Source organism: Pipistrellus kuhlii, unplaced genomic scaffold (genome assembly GCF_014108245.1).
Source record: "Pipistrellus kuhlii isolate mPipKuh1 unplaced genomic scaffold, mPipKuh1.p scaffold_m20_p_1, whole genome shotgun sequence".
Lineage (NCBI taxonomy): Eukaryota > Metazoa > Chordata > Mammalia > Chiroptera > Vespertilionidae > Pipistrellus > Pipistrellus kuhlii.
This window is the reverse complement of record NW_023425404.1, coordinates 191,955,381-191,978,943: the sequence shown is the minus strand read 5'-3', so window position 1 is coordinate 191,978,943 and position 23,563 is coordinate 191,955,381. Positions and strand designations below refer to the sequence as shown.

Sequence of the window (23,563 nt, the reverse complement as noted above, 5' to 3'; positions counted from 1 at the left end):
ATGGGCCCCAAGGTAGATAGATCCAAAGAGAAAGGAGTGGTGGAAATATCAAATGAGAAAAGAAAAAAACACACACACACTAGAATAAGTACAAAATTTTTAATCAGAAATCAGAGATTCCCAGAAGATACTTAAGAAATAAGCAAGCAAGAAAATATCACCTACGAAGGAAATGATTAGGGCATGTGATAGAAAGTGAGTGGGCAGGGGACTAATTGGAATTGAGGTGATCAAGGAAGAAAGGCTCTCTGGGACATGTAACTTGATCCCTAGAGGAAATACTGAGTGCTGGGCCTCAGCCTCACTGACATTATTTTCTGTGAGATATTTGATTACCTGCAAGTAAAGCCAACACCATGCCAAATTCTAATGCAGATTAGAGCTCCTCATACTGACCCGGGTTATGATGGAGGAATCCATGTATCCCTTCTACCACTGAGGGCAAAGGTGTTGAGATATGAATGAGCTTGGCAAGTAATGTATCCAAAGCAAGCCCCTAGTGGCTGTAGTCTGGGGAAAAGTGGCAGAAGTTAAGACTAGGCCAGTGGTCTGCAAACCTCAGCTCGTGAGCCACATACAGCTCTTTGGCCCCTTGAGTGTGGCTCTTCCACAAAATACCACAGCCTGGGCAAGTCTATTTTGAAGAAGTGGTGTTAGAAGAAGTTTAAGTTTAAAAAATTTGACTCTCAAAAGAAATTTCAATTGTACTGTTGATATTTGGCTCTGTTGACTCATGAGTTTGCTGACCACTGGACTAGGCCATCAGGAAGAAACAGATTAATAGAACCTTAAAGCTAGAGCAAAAGATGTAGAGCTTATTCTAGGAATGAGGGGAAGCTGGAGAGTGGCATGATCTGATTTGTGCTTCAAAAACACCTCCTTGGCTGCTTGTGGGGGACAGAGGGTAAGAAGAGGGAGGGCATTTAGGAGGCCATCCTAAACCTGAAGACTGGATAGGGCTTGTAACATCACCACAACAGGGCAAGTCTCTCTTCTTCAGATGGGTCTGCCAGGTTTTTAATTCTAAGGCTTCTGTTTTTAACTGGAAGACTACAACTTTCAATTAGGCTGGTCAAAGTAGAGGTAAAGGAGGGGAGGGCGGCTATCAGGGCCTTCAACATGGTGTGAGTAGCCTTCAGCTTGCTTTGGAAGAGAAGATTGAGTGGGGGAGTGAGAAGATCCAGCCGCTGGGGACATCCATGCATGGACTAGTTCCCCTCCCTGAGCCTCAGTTTCCTTCTCTTTAAAGGAGAACCAGGAAGCATGCATCTTGGGCTTGGATATACGTCAAATGAGGAGGCCAATCTTATCTCCAATAATTTGCAGGTATTTACAGACAATGGCCAAGGTGACTACAGCAGGGCAGAAGCATCACTCCTCCCCACAGAAATACAGAGATACACAAAGTGGAGGGACTGCCTCTCAGGAGAGAACCAAACCAGGAGAGTGGGAGCCAAAATATGCTGGGGGTTCCTTCCCCTCTGTGCCTTCATGTCCCCTAAGATTCCAAGTTGATTACCCGAAGAGGAAGCCAACACCGAAGCAAATTCTAATTATAGTTTAATCTCCTCACCCTAACCTGTGGAAGGGAGTGGTACCACCAAAAAAGAAATCGTTTTTATAGTCATCCTACTACTCTTTAAAATGATTAAAAGACCATCTTCCACAGATGATGCTTATCTGAGAAGAGTCAGGTACTGGATGAAAATCTAAGTATTTTTCAAGTAAAATAATTAAACTATTAGAAGAATGGTCGAAGAATTTGTAGAAAGGTAACAGTTATTCTTCAGATAATGACCCTCAAGGAATAGTGAAGAGTGTGTTGGTAGTCAATAGGGGAGGGAGGATTGTACTCTCTCTCTTCTCTCTCTATCTCTACTAGCTCTCCCTCTCTCTCCATACATCTCTCTCTCTCTCTCTCTCTCTCTCTCTCTCTCTCTCTATATATATATAATATATATATAATAATATATATATATATATATATATATATTTATATAAATATATATATAAATATATATTGAGATATATGTGTGTGTGTGTGTGTGTGTGTATAAATACACACACACACACACACACACACACACACGTTCAATTTCTGACTTCCTCCTTTGGAATTTCACATGGTTCTTTTTGAAATCAAGCATTTGAGAGACACTTTAACCGAGTTAGGTGGGTAGGGTCAACTTTCCAGCTCCTATCAAAGTCAACCTGTCCTAGGAAAAAACATAAATATTTACCTACTAAATGTCCACACGTGAAACAAGAATTCTAGCTATTATTGCTTATCTCAAGAGAGTTGCAATAGCAGAGTGGTTAACAGCATAACCCCTAAAACTAAACTACCATCTGTATGGTGTTAGACAACTTACTTAATCCTTGTTTCCTCATCAGTGAAGATGGGGATGTTAACAGTACCCATCTCAGAGTGATTATGAGGGTCACATGAGCTGACATAATAGCACTTAGCACCATGACTCAACAGATTCTAAACACTCCATAGAAGCTAGTTATGATCACCATGCCTACCTTTCAGAAGTGTATATGCCTTTCAATACATTTGCACACCCATACTACACTGTGGATTATCATAGCACCTCACTATAAGAGCTGGTCTGTTGGTCTCCCTTTGTGACCAATTGTAAGCTTCTGGAAGACAGAAAATGTCTTCATCATCTATTTTCCGACTCTGGTATTGTCATTGCCAAAAGCATGGGGATTCTTCAAGAATGATGGGATTTTGTTTTAAATGTTAATAGTTGCCTATGTTCAGATGCATGGTGCTGGAATTTAAATAAAACACTCATACATACTCATACACATGCACACACACACACACACCACATAACACCTAGGATCAAACTAATTTTTAAAAAAAAAGAAGAAAAAAAAGAAGAGAGGGAAAAAAAAGAGGAAGAAGGAGAAAGGCATGAAGGGAAAGAAAGGAAGGGAGGGAGGGAGGGAGGGAGGGAGGGAGGGAGGGAAAGGGGGGGCAATAACAACAATAAAAGTACATGTCATATCTATATCAGTGGAATATTTTTAAAGCTCCGTTAACTGACACTTTCTGAAAGACATTGTTTTCCAGGATCAATTATGTTTTGAGACCTACCAACCAAATCCAAATAAGTATGTTTAAGAACCTTGTTCTTGGAGATGTATAAAGCTGAACGTTTGAGGTTGCTGGTGTTATGTTTTGTTTGCTCGATCGGAAAGGGGGTATTCTGTGTTCCTTGTGAAAAATGAGTTTACGTGGACAAATGCAATAAAATGAGATTTATAGCCCTGCTCTCCATACAATTTAAATTAATTTCTTTCTGAAACTCAAACAGCGAGCTAAACGCATAAAAAATGCATACTGTTTTTTATCCTATATCATAATTTACCACCAAAAAGAGAAAAAGAAATGTGCATTGATTCTAGGCAGATAAGAATCTGTGTTGAATGTGAGTTGAGAGGGTTTTTTTTCCCTCTCCGTGGCCTCCTCCAAATAGTTAGTTTGCAGCAATTTTTAATTAAAAACAGTTCCCATAGTAAGAATATGGAAAGAAAGGGGGGGAACCTCAGGAAAATAAAATCCGTACAAGCGTCCTGCAGTGTGTTTTCCGAGGCCATGTCGAGAGCCTGCAAAATAACAGTTTGCAAGTTCTCCTTTCTAAAACTGCACTTTTGGTTTCATTTAACATTTTCAAAATAGCTTTCCTTACTACTACCAATACCCCCTCCCCCCCACCCCTCACCAACCCCCTTCACAAAACTTGGAAAGTTCTGTGTTTAATACTGAAAATCATTCGTAGGCTTCAGAGTACCAGCAACATTTTTCTTTCTAAATTTCCAAGTTATCACAAAACATTTTTCACCCCTTCCTGCGCCCCCTCTCCTCTCCCCACCCCCCCACCACCACCACCTAGCCAAAATACCTAATCTCATTTTAACTAGGCTCCATCTGAGCATCAAGGATACTGAGCTCTCCATGAATAAACATGATGTTACGACGGGAAACCCTGTGACTGAAGTATATAAAAATGTAGCTGAAAGAAAAGACTGGGAGCCCCCATCCCCTCCCACCCTCTCCCCAGGGAGTTGGGGAGTTGAACTGAGAAGGGGTGAAAAGCAGCAGATTTAAATTTCAAGGTCTTCAAACATTTGTACCATTCCTATTAAACCCTATAACACTAAACACGGTGATTCTAATAAAATCCTTGCGTGTGCAGCTTCCAATTGTAATCACGTTTCTCTTTTGGAGGGGGTGTGTAATAGCGACAAAGGCAAAAAATAAATCTCAAAACAGCAGAAGCACAGAATGGAACCCACCCCCTTCCCTGATGTGTGTGGTGTTTTATTAAAATAAGTATCCTAACAACATGAAAAATATATACGTACAAACATCTTCATTAAAGCGCAGACATACTTTGTCAATTTGTATGGGGAAACAAGGGATAGCAAAGTTATCCAAAACAAGGATTTTTTACAATTTCGCTGGTAAAGTTTCTTAAACTCTGTAACAATCCAACATTCGTGAAATCCCTTGGCTAAAAATGAAGGTCCTTAGGATGGGCCTCATATTTTTTCCTATATTTTCATCCCATAGCACAGACCTCAAAAAAAAATTTTTTTTTTAATAGTTTTTGTTATTCTGGAAGCTTATGCAGAACAAATTCTGAAGTCTTTAGGACACATTTTCATATCCTTTCTGACTGTAGTTGATGTGCAGTACTAAATTATATCATGGTGCAGTCCTGTGCATCTGGGACAGCAAGACCACGAAATGCTTGAATTTTGGGAGACACCGGGTCAACTCCTGGTGACTAACACAAGGGAAAATGAAACTCCCTTCCATTGCCTGGGAATGGCACTGGTCAACAGTGACACAGATCTCAAAGTTTTTCTTAATTTCATATATAAGGGGGGCAAACACCCAAACATTTCTTTATAAAATTTCACTGAGATTCTGATGTTGTAAAGAAATTTTATTTGCCAGAACAGCCAATGGCATTTAAACTATTTAAACTTTTTTTGTTTGTTTGGTTTGCTTTGCTTTGCCCTGTATCATATTGTTAAAAAAAAAAAAAAAAGAAAAGAAAGAAAAGAAAAGAAAGAAAGAAAGAAAGAAAGAAAGAAAGAAAAAGAAAAGAAAGAGAAAAAAGAAAAGATGAGGTTCTAAAATCTCTTTGACACTGGCTCTCTTTTGCCACAAAGATTAGAGATCTACATAACCTCCTGATGAAATAAATGTGGATAATATGGGGGTGAGAGGAGGATGCCCAGAACAGCTTCAGGGGGTACCAGGCCCCTAGAGGCATTCAAAATTGTGTTTCTCAGGAAAGGTGTTAATTTCAATGATATCATTCTCAAACTCTCCTCTTCCATCTATTTGTTGGTCATGGGCTAGTTAACAAATGTTTATTGAGTGCCTGCTTTGTCCCAGGAATTCCTTGCTCCAAGAGCTAGCCTTAAAGAAGACTGACATAGGATCTCTGTCTTCAACACTTCCTCCACAATTAGCCTATTATTTCAACACCATTTGTGATTTTGAACTAAATACCAGGAGCAAAAAAATAATAATTATACTCTACTCTAGTTCACAATACTATCTCATGCTGAAGCAAACCAAACCCGGGACTTATTCATAGTGTCTGAATTTTTTAATGTAAGGGCTTTGCAAGGAATGCGCCAATGAGGACCCAAGGTCCAAGCCTACTGTTTAGTAAATTACAGAAACAAACAGGTTTAATTCCCAGTCTAATGCTCTTAACTAAAAACTACTTGGCTTCCAAAAGGGGTGGAATTGACTTACTTGGAAGAAATGCACAAACCCCCGTGAGAGGATGCCCTGACAGTCAGCAATGGGAGGGGGCCCAGTAAACACCAGTTCTTCACTACTCTCCTTCCTGTCCATGAAGAAGGAAGGTTCCAGGAAACTTCTAAGCATTTGATCTGCAGTTTATTCCTCACAGAATGACCGGCTGCAATTCCTTCCTAGCCCAGTCAACGTTGAAAAAGGAATGGGGAGTTAACAGTATTACCTAGGTGTGCCTGTGTGGGTGGTGTTAGGAATCAATAAATTAACACTGTGTAACATAGGGCCCCAGACCAGGAGAGAGAGGAGAAAGCCTGAGGTGGAATCATTGGTTAAATTCTCAAAGTAATTGCTCAACTATCTATTGGATTTTGAGTGTGAATAAACTGGTAATTCTTGCTGGGTAGTATGGTATTTTATCCCAATCAAGCCATCTTTGGCTCAGAACAACTTTATCATAAATAACCATCGTGGGTAAAGGTTCAATATAACTTTTTTCCTAAATATTTTCTTTTCCAGTTCCAAATCATAATCAAAAGTCAATATTTAACATAAATATTTAAATATCTTGGGAGCACCCTGGCTGGTGTGGTTCGGTTGGTTGGGTGTCATTCCCAGGATGGAAGGGATGTGGGTTAGATTCTTGGTTAGGGCATGTGTCCAGTTTCGGGCTGGAACCCTGGTAGGGGCATACAGGAGGCAGCTAATGGCTGTTTCTCTCTGTGTGTCCTTCTCCCTTCCTTTCTCTCTCTCTCTCTCAAAAAAAATCAATTGGAAAATATTTTTAAAGTAATAAATATCTTAGGGAAATCATATGATTCTTTTTTTTCATACAAAATGAAAAGGAAAAATGTATGGCTCTAGGTTCATGAGTTTAGTTACAATAGGCAAAGAAAAAAGGAAGTGCCAGAGCAATTATTTGGTTAATTAAAGAAAAGATCTAACTAGGGAGGGGGGAGGGGCATGTTCGGGTTGACCCTGGGACACACCAGGAGAAAGTTAAACTGTTTTCTGTCACAGCCAGGGAGGTTTACACACATTTTAAGAGTTGTCAGAGCAAGCTTTTCTCTCCAGGTTCTTGAGTTATGAAGCAGTTTTTCTCCTAAGAAGAAATCTTTAAAAGTAATACCATAATCCAAAAGTTAGGAATACCTGAGGCTAGCTCTCAAAAAAAATTAATAATAATAATAATAATAATAATAATGTGCCATTGTTAAGAAACATATCATGAATGGGGGGCTTTTCAAAGGTATCCTCTCAAATGTGAAATAAAGTGGGGACCTTGTGGCATCCTGAGGCCGGGGTGGAGAGGTCTCTCCCCTGAGCCTCCTGGCTGAGCCCTGGCCAAGTGGAAATTGAAGGCACAGGCGAGCACAGGTGTGGGAGAAACCTGCCTGCTCTCCTCACCAAGGAGGACGGGAAACGCACCTCTTTCCACAACTCCTCCCAAACTTTCCAAATGTGATGTGGATACGGGTTCTTTCTCAATCCTGTTGCTCTTCAAGAATTGAGCCATCCTGACCCTTGGTCTCTTTTTTTAAACCCAATCCTATTTTTAAGACATTTTTACCTGAGATTCTTATTGCCATGAACGAATGTGTGTGTGAACTATAAGACTGTTTATAGTCTCCTAATTCTGAAAGCAAGCCACAGCAACCAATCATCTACGCAAGCACTCGAGATTGCAGCACACAGTGGCTAAGGTCTGAGAGACATAAAAACTGTCACACACAAGTACACACGCAGACACACACACCAATGTCAAAGCTCTGTGAGCAAAACAGTTTCTACTTCTGGAAAGCGACTGACTTCCAGGGAGAGCAACAGTGTCCTCCTTTATATTTAACCCCGATGGAGTTATGAACACATAAAGAAAATAGCAGGGATCAAGACAGCCCCGTTTAAAAAAAAAAAAAAAGCCATCAGTGCTTGTCCAGCAGGTAGCCAGTCAGAAAGCAGGTCACATCTTGTTAGCTGTATTAAATATGGTAAACGTCATGAATACTCCATGGCTCCGTTGACAATTCAAGCAAGTGTGTTTTATGTTATCCTGCCGCCTCGGCTGAGCTCCTTTCCAGAGTTGAGAGTCGCTCTCCCGTCTAAAATTCCACCACAGCTTTTCCCTAAACGCTCTCTGCCATCCCCCTCTGGGCATTTGCTCTCTGCAGACCAGACTGACTGACTTCCCAGGGATTTCTACTTCCTCAAGTGACTTTGAGAGAACTCCTCCTTACAGCACTTCCACACAAAGCCCCAACTTCCAGGCTCAGGGACCGCCCAGGACCTGCCTGCCTGCAGAGCCAGCACAGAGTCATTAAATATTGCAATGGCAGGAGGCAGCCTGGAGTTTTGCATGGACAAAGTTCTCCAAGTCCTGTCCTCCTCTCTGCTCCCAGACTTGCTGGCCCCTGGGCTGAGGCTCCCTCTCTCAGGCACAGAATCCCACACATGCAGAAAGTCCAGCTGCCTTGGCTGCGGGGCCAGCCCCTGAGGAAGGCAGAGCCCTGAGGAGACACTCCCACCCCCACAGGAGAAAGTCAGGAACCCCCTTTGCCCCAAGCAACTGCTTTCGGGTTTCACACAGAAATCTACAGCCAGCCGTGTCCCCAGCAGGGCCAGTTCGGGAAAAGTACTCGGGGTTACTCTCCTGCCCCCCTCATCTGGATTTGGATGACTTGAAAAAAAGCCAATGCAAGTCAAAACAGACTTCCCTTGGGATGTGTTTTTAAAAATCATTTTGCGGGATGCAAATGATCGCAAACCCCTTTAGCATTCCATCTCCAGAAACGTTTGTTCACGGACCCCCTGGGAGCCTGCAAACCCTGGGGCTCTGGGACAAACCCGGGGGTTCTGGGACAGCAGCCTGTCTGGGGACCCCCCAAGCCAGGCAAGTGCTGGGCTGTCTGTTTGAGGATTCCAGCAGAAACTGTCCCCAGCTCCAAGCGTTCCAACTAGTGGCTCCATCCTGGCGCTCGTTTCCACGGAGGTGGGAGTAGCTAGCGGGACACTTCCCACGGAATTCAGCCGGCATCCCGGGAAGAGCCCGCGCACAGTTTGCAGAAAAATATACACAAACGCACGCCCCAGAGGGTGGGGGGTGAAGTACTTACCTCTGTGCGAGACTGCAGTCTCTTGTTCATCTCGTAGATCCGGTACTCCGGCTGCACCATGTAGGGTGTGTGTCTCCTATAAAATGGGCCGAAAGGAGAAGAATAGAAGGGGTCGTGCGGCGTGCTGGACATCTTGCCTGCCTGTGGAGAATCACGCTGCACAGAGTGTCAGGAACGTCCATGCAGAGCACATGGGCTGTGTTCCTCGCGGTACAAAGTAGGCGCACGCACACGCGCTCACACACACACACAGCGGCAGGCAGGCAGGCTGCACACACTGGCTGGGAGCTGCTCTCAGAGCCCTCTACAGCGAGGAGCGGGAGCGAGGAGGAGGGAGGGTGGGAGGGAGGAGGGAGGGAGGGAGGGAGAGCAGGCAGAGGGAGAGAGCAGGAGCTCTGGAGAGGAGGGAGGGTGGGAGGGAGGAAGGGAGGGAAGGAAGGAAGGAAAGAGAGGGAAGGAGGGAGGGAGAGAGGGGGGGGAGGGAAAGAGAGAGAGAGAGAGAGAGAGAGAGAGAGAGAGAGAGAGAGAGAGAGAGAGAGAGAGAGAGAGAGAGAGAGAGAGAGAAAGCTGGATAGCTTTAGGCACCACTGCTTGTTTTGAAAGAAGCAGTTTGTGGAGAGGTCATTTCCTGTCCACACTGTAGAGGAGTAGTTCAAAAATATAATTCTCCTCCCAGGCTGACAGAGGTCTAAGGTTTGGTTTTAATTTTTTCCCTCCAGCCAGGATCCTTCCCCACCTGACTGCTGAGCTTGTTAGCATAGAGGTGGTTGCACAGGCTGCCCAAGCCACTCACCCCTGACAGCCACACTGTGGTCATGTATCAGAAATGTGAGGACTACAAAACTCGGCACCCTGATCCCCCCTCAAGGGAGCTGGGGATTCACTCCGTGCAAGGATTTCCCTCCATACTCACCTCCGGCTACAGTTTTGTTTTTACTTGTTGTTGTTCCAAGAGCTTGGCATATAGTCTTTGCATTTCAAGCCTTCCTCACCCTCACCCCTCCCCAATCTCTTCCCCCCTCCACCTCCTGCTCCTTCTCTAAGGCTTCCTTCCAGGCTGGTTTGAGGGGGCCCTGGAATGCAGCTTGCCTAGGCATTCCCAGGTAAAAACAAGAATTGGGAAGATTGCATGCCAGAGGTACATCCATGAAGCAATGGACTTTCTCCCCCAAGAGGAAAAAAAAAAAAAAAAAAAACCTCCAGAGGCAGACCTCCCAAAAAGATAGAAAAGGCCAGAAAGGGAAAACTTCCCAAAAAAATGACCATGGAAAATTCGGTTGAGTGGGAAACTGCAGATAATTGAATGGCTCATCTCCAAGCATCTCTGATGGGGATGAGTCTTTATTTTGGTCAAGTATGTAAATCTTTATCTCAACTGTGCTATATGATAACTGGAAGAAAACAGTTACCGTGGCAGGGGAAAGAAGCACTATAGAGTAGGGGTGTCGAACTCAATCAGAGAAGGGGCCAAAATCTAAAATCCAGCCTAAATCGTGGGCCGAATGGTTTACTGAACAGTCATAAACTGTCATTGTGATGGAAACGCAGCGGAGTGCAGTGATGACAGCGCTGTGCGGGCCACATTGCAAGGCGTGGCGGGACGGATTTGGCCCGCGGGCCTTGTGTTTGACACATGTGCTATAGAGAATAAAATTATCTATAGGGCAATCAAACTCTGCTGGAACCAATGATAAGGAAATATACACCCTTACACAGAGCTCAGACACAGAAAATGTAAACGTGTGGTGCAAATACCTAGCTAGGTCAGTGACATTAAAGAAAGCAAGCAAAGACCACCAAAAACAAGATGCATGCAAGATGTGAATGTAAATGTATGCAAATGAGACCTTTCTTCTTTTTAATAGGCAGATTAATTAACTTCCTGCACCACTCAGGGCTTGGGGTACCTCCAAGCCACTAGCCAACAGGGGATAAGGTATTGCTAATACTGCAATGTACACTCTTAAGACTAGTCAGGTCCAGAAATGCCCCCAAATCACTGTCCCTCCTTGGTCCCTTTCCATATTGCATGACATGGTTGCAGAGTCCATCCCCCAAAAAGTCCAGCGCAGCCCCACACAATCCTGTGAATTGCCAGGATGCGATGAGGGAGGCAGTGCACTAAGGCTGCTGGGAGCTTGCTCCAGAGACCCCGGAGAAGGCCAGCATGCTCCGTGTCAGGTTTCATTACAAATCCAAAAGCTGGACCAAATTTGCTGCAAGGTTTGTCAAAACACACAACCTTCTAGGACAGGATTTCAAACAAATTTGGAGTGATTTATGTTTTGGAAAGATGGCCATGGCAAAACCTAACAGTTCCTTGTGTTTAAATTCCCAAACTAAAGGCAGTCAGTCCAAGAGTTGAGTGCCTGCCCGAGTTTCGTTTACCTGGCTGTTTCTATGCAAGAATCAAAGTTACACCTAGCAGGTATGGGAAGCCCAGTATTGATTGACCCAAAAAGGAAAAGCTCAAAAATTCATTTAGGGAACCCCTTTCTGAATGAAGGCACTGGTATGTGTGTGTGTGTGTGTGTGTGTATTTTCAGTAATTTTTTGGACCATTCCAAGTTATAGCGCTGTAAATATTGCTCTTGTTAATACCTAATCCAAATTCAGAAACGTCTGAAACTTCATTTTGCTTGGTCCATGTGGTTTCTCAGCCCTCCCATTTCATGAGTCTCCAAACTGGTGATTCCTCCTTATTCTACTCAGAATGCTGACCTTATAAAAGGAATATTGATCATGTCCCATGTTTCCCCTTCAGTGTTTTTCTGCTGTACATAGGAAAATGTCCAAACTCCTCCCTCTGCATGGTTCACAAGGCTGGTTAAGAATCTCTCTCTGACTCATTCTGTCTATCAAACACATCACACACACAATTAATTAGCTACACTTGATCTTCCTGAAGTTAGAATCTCATTCCACAAATGTACATATTTGTGCTTTTGTCTCTTGTTTACCTGCAAAGTTCTACTCATCCTGGTATCCAATTAAATTGTCTCCTTCCCTGTGAATGCTGTTTCACTTCCTCTTCATGAATTCATTGGTTCCACAGATATTCCTTTTATAAAGGATGCAGGCACAGGCTATAGCACCAGCCCATAGCACATTTCAACCCTGGTTCCACCACTTACTTGTCCTGTGAACGTGAGCAAATTGCTGGTCCTCTATGTATCTCAGTCCCCTCATTTTTAAAATTGAGGACAATGATAGTAACAACCCATCAGACTGTTGCAAAGAACTAGATGAAACACTACTCTCAAGTATTTTAGAACCCACACATATGAATGCTCAAAAAATGTTATTATTCTCACTTACCTAATACAGTTGACACTTGAACAATTCTAGTGTTAGGGGTACCCCCCGAAAGTTGAAAATCTGTGTATAATTTTTGACTCTACAGTCAGCCCTTCACCTTCACCAATCCAACCAGCCACAAATAGAAAATAGTAGCTTTGCATTCCCAACTGCAGATTCACAACAGTCAAATGTAAAATTCTGTTTGGGAATCTGCAGATTGGAATCCCATGAATATGAAGGGCTGATGGTTATTTATTGAAAAACATGTTTAAATGCACTCATGCTGTTCATACCTATGTTGTTTAAGAGTCAAGTGTATATGCTTAATTGTAAGGAACAACTGAGGGCAAGGTGGACACAGGAGATAGACTCCCTGCCTTCCTGTTCCTTGCAACCAAGATGGCGGGTGAGGAGGACTGTGTAGAACCAGTAAGTCTCTGGTAACATAACTTTGAATTGTAGTGTGTGCTATGAAGCCAATACATAAAAGGAAGAGATGGAGAATAATTTACTTTTGGGGGTCAACAAGGTATCTTCTATATTCTTCTATTGGAGAATTTCCATACAAACATAGTAATTGCTGTCATTTGTGAAGTTATTTACTATGTGGTGGACACTGTGCTGAGTGGTTTCCACAAATATTCTTCATTAATCTCACAATAAGCCAATATGATTTATTCAATTACTTTCCCATGTTATAGATATGGATGCTGAGGCTTTTGAGATGCTAAGAAACTTCTTCAAAGTCACACAATTAATAAGTGATAGGGACAAGATCCATACCAGTTTGCTTAAGTCTCAAGCTCTGGTTCATTCTCATCTTTAAGGCATCTGTTTTTGTCTCTAGTGACCAGCGTTGTCCTGAGGCCAGAGTAGGTGCTCAAGCCATGTGTCCCCAGTTAAATGGGAGAAAAGCCAAGAGGATGAAGTGGCTGTTATCACTGGAATTCCATTCTTTCTCCTGCTTACTTTCAGATACCTGCTGTCTCCCACCCCCACTTATACCCATTCTCCTTGAAGCCTTGTCCAACTGCGCTCACCTTTTTTTATTTGTTCAAAAGTTCCTGGCAGATATCCCAAAAGCTCCACTATTAGGTGTTTAATCCTTGGCCCCATCAGGTTAACTGGCTGGTTTTGACTCTTGTCTGTCTGTCCTGCTTCCTTGCTTCTTGATGAACCAGCTTGATGGATCTGTCTTCTTATAGCCCAGGACTGAGCCTGAGAAGAGAAACCAATAAGGTGCTCATTATAAGCCTGCAAATCATCTCCTTTGGGATCCCATAGGGAAATATGATAATCAATATCTGTATACCATAAAAGAATGAGCAAGCGTCATTACTGATGTTTCTCTCTCTCTCTCTCTCTCTCTCTCTCTCTCTCTCTCTCTCTCTCTCTCTCTCTCTCCCTTCCTCTCTCTGAAATCAATAAAAACATGTTTTTAAAAAAATAAAAAATGAAAAATTTAAATATGAATGAGCAAGCCTAACCCCAGTATGACAGTTCTCTTACCCCAAAGATTTTTGGACCACACTAGTTTACATATAATTTTGCATGTTGAGTATTGAATAAGCTCCAAAAGACCATGTCTTGCTATATTCAGCTCAGATTTAACCCAGTGAGTGCTTATTTTACCTTTAATTTGAAATGTTTGTCAACAGTTTACAAAAATCAAGATTTTCATATAAAATCAAGATTTTCTAAAGGACTTATATGCATACATATTAGCATAACCAATGGACACAGACACTGGAGCGGTGGGGGCTTGCTTGGGGTGGGAATGGCTGGGAGGGGCAGGGTCAATTGGGGGAAAAGGAGACATAAAAAAAAAATCCAGATTTTCATCTTAGACAATAAAAAAAAATTCCAGAGTTTCATCTTCTCTTGAAAAATCATAAGTCCTGGGATGTGACTCCACCATGATTTCCATCACTCTCTAGCCTTCACCAGCCAATGTCCCTAATTTTCATTTGCGTGCCTGGTCCCTTTAGGTGTTTAAGTCATTGTCCCTTTACTTAATCTATTCAATCGCACCCTCTCCAATCCCTGCTAGCAAGCTCTATTTGCTTCAGAAAGCTAGTTGTTGTTTTTTCCACTCTCAATTCCCCTCTCTGCCCTTCCTTGCCTATTTCTGTGTCCTCTATTTTTCTTTTTGCCTATTCTTTCAGTAAGCATTTAACTAACAGGTATGTGCAAGATACAGCTGAGATGTGGCAGGGGATAAAGATAAAGACATCTAAGGCACTTCTCGGCTTCCAAGTGACTTACAGATATGCAAAATATGCATCCTTATTTCACAAGTACATATGGAATCCTTATTTTGTCCTAAGCACTGTGGCATGTGCTGGGAATATAGCCCCAGGGAAAAAATTAAAGTAGACACAGAACTAATCACCAACCCTGGGTCTTTATAGTAGAAAGGCAGTTCTAGAATAACCTTCTAGAGGACAAACCTTGAAATCTCACTAATTTAGCTATATGTCCTTGGGCACTTATCCTCTCTGTGCCTCAGTTTTCTCACCTGTAAAGAGGGACTAATAACAATTCTGTAGTTTTTATGAGGATTAAGTAAATCAATACATGTAAATTGACTAGAACCATGCTAGGCATTTAGTATTTGTTTGTAATTGTCATTGTTGTTATTAGGAGAAGTGATAAGCATTGCCCATCTCAGAAACAAATGTGACGTGAGACTGAAGTTTGGTGGACATGCTGAGATAGAAAGTAAGCATTAGCAGAAAGGACTCTAAGGCATAATATGGTAAGTAGCTCTAAACTTACAAATGCAATGCTAATTTACAAAGAGCCTTCAAGGAAAGAAGGAATTATTCAAACCAGTTAAATCAAGGAAGGCTTTACAGAGGAGTTGGCATTTGTGTTTATCTTCAAACATCTGTCAGAAAGACAAAGATGAAAGTGGGAGAAAGATCATGCCTAGCAGAGATGAACATGTTTGACATCAAAGTCGAGAAACTTTGTAAACATTGGAGACAATACAATATTAATAAGAAATTTGTGGTTTATTGCATAAGGACTGGGGGGGGGGGTCAGAAAGTGACAAAATAAAGTGACTTGCAGATATGGGGAGGATGGATTGGATTCACACAGACCTGAGAACTGAACTATGCTTCAGGAAGCAGATTTTAGACAAAGAGATTCAATCCCAGCATTCATTTGTCTAGAGACTTCTCTCTGGAAAATGTGAAACAGAAAATCTAAAAAAGAGACCAAAAGTTCTCTCATTGCTCTTGGCCATCACCTAGAATGAAAGTGATGGATGACCTCATGGAATTCTGAAAGGCAGTCTTCCCATCAGCACCCCTTGTCCTTGTTCAGGCATTTAAACTCCTCGCATGGAATAAGTCCCAGAGAGGACACAGAGAAAAAGGAGCCCTCGTGCACTGCTGGTGGGAATGCAGACTGGTGTAGCCACTGTGGAGAATATGGAGTTTTCTTAAAAAATTAAAAATGGAACTTTATTTGACTCAGTAATCCCACTCCTCGGAATATGTTCCAAGAAAACAGAAAGACCAATCAGAAAGGATATATGCACCCCTATGTTCATAGCAGCACAATTTACCATAGCTAAGATTTGGAAACAGCCTAAGCGCCCATCAGAAGAAACGTGGATTAGAAAATTGTGGTTCATCTTCACAATGGAATACTATGCTGCAATAAGGAATTATTACCATTTGCAAAAGCATGGATGGAACTGGGGAGCATTATGCTAAGTGAAATAAGCCAGTCAGAGAAAGATAAATATCACATGACCTCACTCATTTGTGGAATATAAGGAACAATATAAACTAATGTGGAATATAATGAACAAAAATAGAACCAGAGTCATAGAAGCATCAAATAGACCAGTGTTTTTCAACCTTTTTTGGGCAAAGGCACACTTGTTTCATGAAAAAAATCACGAGGCACACCACCATTAGAAAATGTTAAAAAATTTAACTCTGTGCCTATATTGACTATATATAAAGTAATTCTCTTGAATAGGAATCAAATAAACACAAAGAAAGTATTTTATAATTACTTTATTATGAAATATTAAGTAAACAAAATAGTGAAAAATTATAAAATTCTTGTCTTGTCTGCACCTACGGCACACCAGGCAACATCTCGCGGCACACTAGTGTGCCGCGGAACAGCGGTTGAAAAACGCTGAAATAGACTGTCCAAACTATGAAGGAAGGTGTGTGGGGTGAGGGAGTAAGAGATCAACCAAAGGACTTGTATGCATGCATATGAGCATAACCCATGGACACAGATGATGGGGGGGGGGTGTAGGATGAGGGAATGTACTGGGAGATGGGGGAGGCTGGGGAGTGGTCAATGGGGGAAGAAGGAGACATATATAATATATTAAACAATAAAGAACTTAAATTTTAAAAAAAATAAACTCCATGTATGGAGTCAGTCCCGGTTGAGGAGGAGTCAGCATCACAGATGGTCCTGAGAAGCTTGGGAACCTGTGTCCACCCTGCAGTTCCGGAGGTGTTTTGGCTTTACCTTCCTGTGGTGCCCACTGTCATTCTCTAACGTCCTCCTGCTCAAAACAAATCTAAGAAGTGAATGTAAAGACTGAGGAAGGCCAGAGTCGCTGAGAGCAGCTCGTTTCCCAAGTCCCAACAGTGAAATCCACCCTGCAGCATGGGCCATCTATGCTCTTTAATCATCTCACAGGTGATCGCTGAGTGCCCACTGATGCTGACCCCGCCCCTTCAGACTCTGAGCTGGCCCCTCCCTCCCTGCCAGCCATGTCTGTGCTTCTCTTTCCTCTCATGACACTGCACTCTCAGGATACAGCAAACTCCTTCCTCTCAATTATTCTGGAACTCTCCTCTCTGCCACTGGTGTGGCTAGCTCTCCCTTAGCCTTCGGTTTCAGCTAAGGTGCTCCCTCCAGGACCAAACTATTCAAATAGCCTATGGATGCTCTGTCACCAAATCTCGAATCTCATTTGCTAGCTCTCTAATGCTGAGCTCTGTTTATGATCACATCTGGATTGGCTATTTACTTGTATACTCCCCGTGTCCACTATGAGAGTGTAAATTTGTGAATGCTGATGATTGTTGGTTATATCCACCCAGGTACACTCAGAATCTAACATGCTGTCTCTAATATGTGGGTGCTTAGTATATTTTTTATAAAATAAGGGATGAAAACTTATCAGGATGAATCCCAGGAACTGACCTAGGAATTTACATTCTCTAATTCCAGGCCAGGCTATCCATATAGGAGTGGGCAAAAGGTGGTTTATAATCGTTCATGTAGGAAAAAAAATATTTATTTATTTTTATATGTTTCTATTGAATTCGGAGAGGAAGGAAGAAGGAGAGAGAGAGAGTAGCATCAATGATGAGAGAGAATCATTGATCACTGCTTCCTGCATGCCCCCTACTAGGGATCAAGCCCACAACCAGGGCATGTGCACTGACCAGGAATCAAACCATGAGTTCATAGGTTGGCGCTCAACCACTGACCCACACCAGCCCAGTGACATAGCTACTTATTTATTTTTCCAAGTGAATAACTGTAAGCCTACTTTTGCCAACCCTTGTACAATAGGGATGTATTAAGTCTATTTTCATTCATTCATTCCCTCATTTATTCAGAACACATTTATTGGGTACTTACAAGTCAGGTACTGGACAAACAAAAGTGGATAAATTTGAGATTCACTTCCTAGGACACTCTTCTCTATAATGCTCTTTCTCATCACAACATTAGCATTAGTTTCTTTATTTATAAAATGATGATAATGGTGCTAATTTCAAAGAGCCATTATGGGCATTAAGAAAAAATACTTTCGACTCAATAATGGTAACTAACTTCATATAGCTGCTACAAAATGTTGGGCACTGCTCCCAGCATTTTATAAATATTAACTGATGAATCTTTACAATATTCCCATAAGATAAAAACTATTAATGATTCCGATTTTCTAGATGAAGAAGCGTAGTCACAAAGAGGCTGAGTAACTTGCCCAAGGTCAGCCGAGTGGTAATTGGCAGGATGGAAACTGAACCCGACATTCTGGCTCCTCTCTGTCGATGCTCTCAACCAAGATGTCCTCAGCCCCTGTTTGTCTCCATGCTCAGTAGTAAGCTGTTGGAGAGCAGAGTACAGGCCTCTTCTACACTACAGTCACACAGACATGCAACACGTTTTGTCATGAAGAAAAATAGAAGGAAGTAAGAGGATGCAGTGTATCACTTAGGACTCTTGTTTGGAAGTAAAGGAAATCTGATTCCCAATGTCTGAGGCAAAAATGAAAAGAAGTGAACTTACTGGCTCATGTCACTGGAAAATTCAGAAGTATCTGAGCTCAGGTACAGTAGGACCTAGGGGCCCAAACTTAGCCCTGTGGGCTTTCAGCACTCACAGGCAGGCTTGTCCATGTGGTGATGTGGCCGGAAATGGGCTTATGTCTGTCCAAGCTTGCCTGGCAGAAAAAGAGCCTTCCTTTGCAGGAGTGTAAATAAAAATGCCAGTGTTGAGTCTCATTGCCTGTTTGGACACGAATGCCCAAATCTAAACCAATTATGCTGGCCAAAAGAATGGCCAGTCCTGGGTCACATGTCCACCCTTCTAGCCTGGGCCAGAGTTGGTCTTCCTAAATCTAAGGACCTGAATACATGGTCCTTACCAGAAGGTAAATGTAGTGAGTTGAGCTATGTCCCCCAAAATATAAGTTCAAGTTCTAACCCCCAGGACCTGTGAATGTAAGCTTCTTAGCAAATAGGTTCTTTGTGGATGTAGCCTTGTTAAAATGAGGTCATATTGGATTAGGATGGATCTGAAGTCAATTATTAGAAATATAGAGACACAGACAGACACAGAGGGGAGATGGCCATGTGAAGAGGGAGGTGGAAACTAGAGTGATGCTGTTACAAGCAAAGAAACCACCAGAAGATAGGAAGAGGCAAGAAGAGTTCTTTTCTAGAGCCCTCAGAGGGAGCATGAGGCTACTGACAGTTTGGTCTGGGACGTAGAGCCCCCAGAAGAGTGAGAGAACGTGTTCCTGATGATTTAAGCCACCCAGTACATAGAACCTGGGAGAGACGGGAAATAGACCCGACAGGCAAAGCCTTCCAAACCCCATCACCAAGATGCCAGCTTAGCTCAGAACAGCAGGAGTTGGAAGGGAGTGGAAAGGAACCCTATGTGTTGTCTCCTCCTATACTAATAAGAGTAAGAATAATAAACTAATAGTGTCATTTACTGATTGCCTACTAATTGCCATGCAAATGTAGAGTCTGCTGCTTTAGATAAAATTATGTCTTCCACAATGTCCCTATGAGAGGTAGATCTTCTTATCTATGCATGAAGAAGTTACCACACACAGAATTGCTCTTCTTAAATTATGGATAAGATCCCTAAGGGCAGGTTCTAGATTTTACTAATCTTATAGGACACCCTTCCCCCAAATCCCACACATATGTGCGTGCGTACACACACAACACACACACACACACACACACAAAATGCCATAACTCGAAACTGATCAAAGTAAGCCAAGTGGGTGACAACTATTCCACAAACACTGTACTAGCTAAATCTCTGGCTGTTGTGCATTTTTCTGACACACTAAAATTATGATCCATGATATCACATTTTCCTCCTCCTGCTGTTTTCTCAGACCTTACTTATAAATACTACTCCCCGACCCCTCCTTCAGCATGCCTCCCGCCTCTCTCTCTGGGAGGCTTGCAGATTGGCTGCTGTGACCCCAGGACTTGACAGGCACCTGAAGGCTGGAGGAAAGACAGTGTGGCTGCGCAAAGTCTCCTAAAGCCAGCCGAGGACTTCGAGGGCACAACTTGAACCAGGACATTCATTGGCGAACAAAGGAGCCCCCGGCGCCTGTGCCTGCTTGGAATTGACTTCCGAGTCCCTCTATTATTGGGGCTGACATGGAAGGGTGTGTGTATTTTTCTTCCATGAAAGCCCTACCCTCGTCCGAGATCAAACAATTTATTTTGGAAAATAACTGTACATAATAGTACATTTTCCAGAACCAGCCCTGTTTCCCCCTGTCATTTGCCATCGCCTTTGAAGTATGTAATAGCCCAGGTAACTTGGAGAAACTACTGTTCTGAAAACAGCACTTTGTGTCTCTACTGTTTGCTAAGGACTTGGCATTTACCCACTGATTTTATCAGGCCACTCTTCTTTTATCTTCTTTGTTTCCCAACTGCGTTGTCATTACCTGCTTTCTACACATTGTTTTTAACAGCTGCAGAAGATTGCCCTATGCGAATGGACCTTCACGGATCTAACTGTCCCCTGGAGTAGTTATAAATATCTTGCATTATTTCCTCTAATGCAACAATCCTTGAATGAATATACAATATCTTTCTTCTGCTTTATTGGAGTGCAACTGACAAATAAAAATTGTATCTGTTTAGAGTGCACAGAGTGATAATTAGATATACATATACATTGTGAAATAATTACCACAATCAAGGTGGTGAATGCATCAATTCACACACTTAGGTGGGTCCATTGATCACGTATCTCTCTGGATACACCCCCATTTATCCACAACAGAATTCTAGAGGTAAAATTATGCTAAGACAAAGGGTATGTTACTTTGTAAATTGTTCATTACAGGTTACCAAATTGGCCTACAAGTGAGTTAGAGGAAGAGAGTCCCACCAGCAGTTTTTAAACTTAACTTGGTTTTCATGTTGGTACGCATCATACATACTTGGGAAAGAAACTCACAATGTCTCCAAGTATGAAGACAAGTGTGAAGTCACCTGGCTTTCTCCACAGGGCACACTGAGAAGAAGGACCCAGCAGCTCATCCCTGGGAGCACCTGTACCAAGCCCACAGCTGCCACAGCCACTGGGCACTGGGGAAGAGCACCCATTGAGTGACTGAAAGAGAAAGAGCTTCAATTCTACTTAAGTGTTCCTTTAGAGCTTCTGTAGGCCAGGTCTTCTGAGATCTGCACCTGACATCAAAAATGCAAGAGATTTATTAGGGGAAGTGCCTGGGGGGAGGGGGAGGAGGAGCTGGGGAGGCTGGAAGAGCTGTGCCACCAGGATGCAGGTCTAACCCTGGTGGCACAGAAAAAAAGAGAGAAGTTGGGCGGAAGAGTCTTAGACTGAAGGGCAGCTCTAAGAAAAGTCCAGCCCAGCTGGCATGGCTCAGTGGTTGAGCATCCAGCCTATGAGCCAAGAGGTCATGGTTTGATTCACAGTCAGGGCACACGCTTATATTGCAGGCTGGATCCCCAGTAGGGGTTGTGCAGGAGGCATCCAATCAATGATTCTTTCTCACCATTGATGTTTCTCTCTCTCTCTCCCTCTCCCTTCCTCTCTGAAATATATATATAAAGAAAGAAAGGGGGGAAAAAGTCCAGAAGCCCAAATGGGCGTGCTCAAGTCAAAGTTGCCATTAGAGGAGGCTTGCCTCCCCTTGCAGGAGCATCCTGCCTGAGTGTTCTGCTGAGGTCTGCCACTGGCTGCGGAAGCCCAAGGCCAGAGTGGCCTCAGCTGGCCAGCGGGGGTGCATTTCAGAGGGCAGCAGCTGGGCCTCTCGGTCCATTATGCTCCTGGAACTCTCAGAGAGCTGAGAGGCGCATTTTCGTGACCACCATGGGAGAGATTGCCATTGATGGGATTCTAAATTCTAAAGGCAGAACCAATTTTAAGGCTTTCGAATAATATTGAAAATTCCTTTTCTATTTAATAAACATTCTAACAATTATAAGTATTAAAAATTTTAATTAAAAAAACCTTCACAATCTCTCTAATCTTGGGACCATCTGTTCCTTCTCAGAAACATCCCTTCATGGTTGGGTTTCTCAGAGACACCCCCTCATGGTTGGGTTCCTGACACCTCGTATGAAAAATCTTCACAGTCGCCTTGTGATCATTCTCTGCTTCTGGCACCTCGGCTGATTATCTATTCTATATTCCACTGCTAGAGTAATTTCACTAAAGCTCGATTCTGACCAGCCACATCTGCTCAGAAATCTTTCAAGGGTCAAAGAAATAGAAACTCAACATGGGATTTTCACAATATAGTACCAACCAGATTCCCCCAAACATTGCTAACTATTGGACGTGCTGGTTTCCTAGGGATGTGTATTGTGAGTGTATTTAATTACACGTCTATGTTAATTATTCATGTGTACTATATAAGCATTTTTAAAAATATTATGGTGTTTTGACATTTCAATGAACTTTCTGGCCTAAGAGAAACTAGCCAATTCTGAGAGATAACGAAGGGCCCACACTGGAGCTTGCTTGATACGCAAACTAACCAATCTGGAGTCCAACCTCAGCTATCACTATCTGGCCTGTGATGCCCAGGATGCAATATTCCTCTCTCTCTCTCTCTCTCTCTCTCTCTCTCTCTCTCTCTCTCACTCATCCCAGGGCCGACCGAGTACCTGGAAACTAAAGACCAGCTTCACAGCTTAGAGCCCATCGAGTTATTCAAACGGGCAAACGGGTCAATCCTAGTCTGTTCTCCCTGCCCTGCCTCGTGTTTCCCTCAGCAACCCCAATGAAGGTGGTGACCCAAGCTTTCTGCTTCTAACCAGCTGGTGCCTCCCATGAGGCCCTATGTGTTGGGCGCTGGGCGTTGAGTGAGGAGCCTTAGGTGCTGGCTCTAGGACCTGGGAGTACAATGAGCTTTCTTTCCTGGCCTCTCCTCTGTCTCCTCTTGTGGCTGCCTCTGACTGATCATCTCATAAAACAGTACAAAACTTGTGGCTGCTACACAAGTACCACGAAACTGGGGGCTTCAAACAACAGAAATGTATCTTTCATACTTCTGGAGGTTAGAAGTCCAAAATAAGGGTGCAGTCAAGATTGGTGTTTTCTGGGGACTGAGGGAGAGGCTGCCCCGCCTTTCTCCTGGCTTCTGTAGCTCCATGTGTTCCATGGCTTATAAATGCATCTCCTCAGTCTTTGGTTTCATCTGGCATTCTCCCTGTGTGTCTGTCTTCGCACAGCCATTTATACTAATAAAAGAGTAATATGCTAATTAGACTAGAAGACCTTCTGGAGACCTTCTGGACAAAGCCGGGGACTTGGCTGGCCTGCAAACCGCCGCCCCGCCCCCTCGCCCCAAATGGCCCTCAACTCTTCGCCCAGGCCAGCCACACCCCCAACAACCTGAAGGGTGTGTGGCCAGCCTACGAACGGCCATCAGCCCCTCACCCAGGCTGGCCACGTCCCCAGCAAAGACTCCCACCCGGAAGTGGGTGTGGCCAGCCTGCAAACTGCCCCAGGCCCTTCACACAGGCTGGACCCAGCCCCAAAGGGGATCCCTGCCATGATCTGGGACCCCCTTCAGGGTAGACCAGACAGCCTTCACCTATGCCCC

The 23,563-nt window shown here is 43.2% G+C and overlaps 1 protein-coding gene across 10 annotated transcripts in view; it reads right to left on the bottom strand.

The window, feature by feature from the left end:
* Positions 1 to 9,247, bottom strand: part of LDB2 (LIM domain binding 2) — a 326,100-nt gene extending 316,853 nt beyond the window's left edge. For 4 of the 10 annotated variants that reach the window (XM_036420114.2, XM_036420078.2, XM_036420089.2 and 1 more), the window contains exon 1: positions 8,911 to 9,246. In XM_036420114.2, coding sequence (XP_036276007.1) covers positions 8,911 to 9,042 — 132 coding nt within the window. In that variant the 5' untranslated portion in view covers positions 9,043 to 9,246. Of the gene's footprint in view, positions 1 to 8,910 lie in introns of all 10 variants that reach the window. The other 6 variants (XM_036420105.2, XM_036420098.2, XM_036420053.2 and 3 more) reach the window with 4 other exon arrangements.
* Positions 9,248 to 23,563: the final 14,316 nt, after the last annotated feature.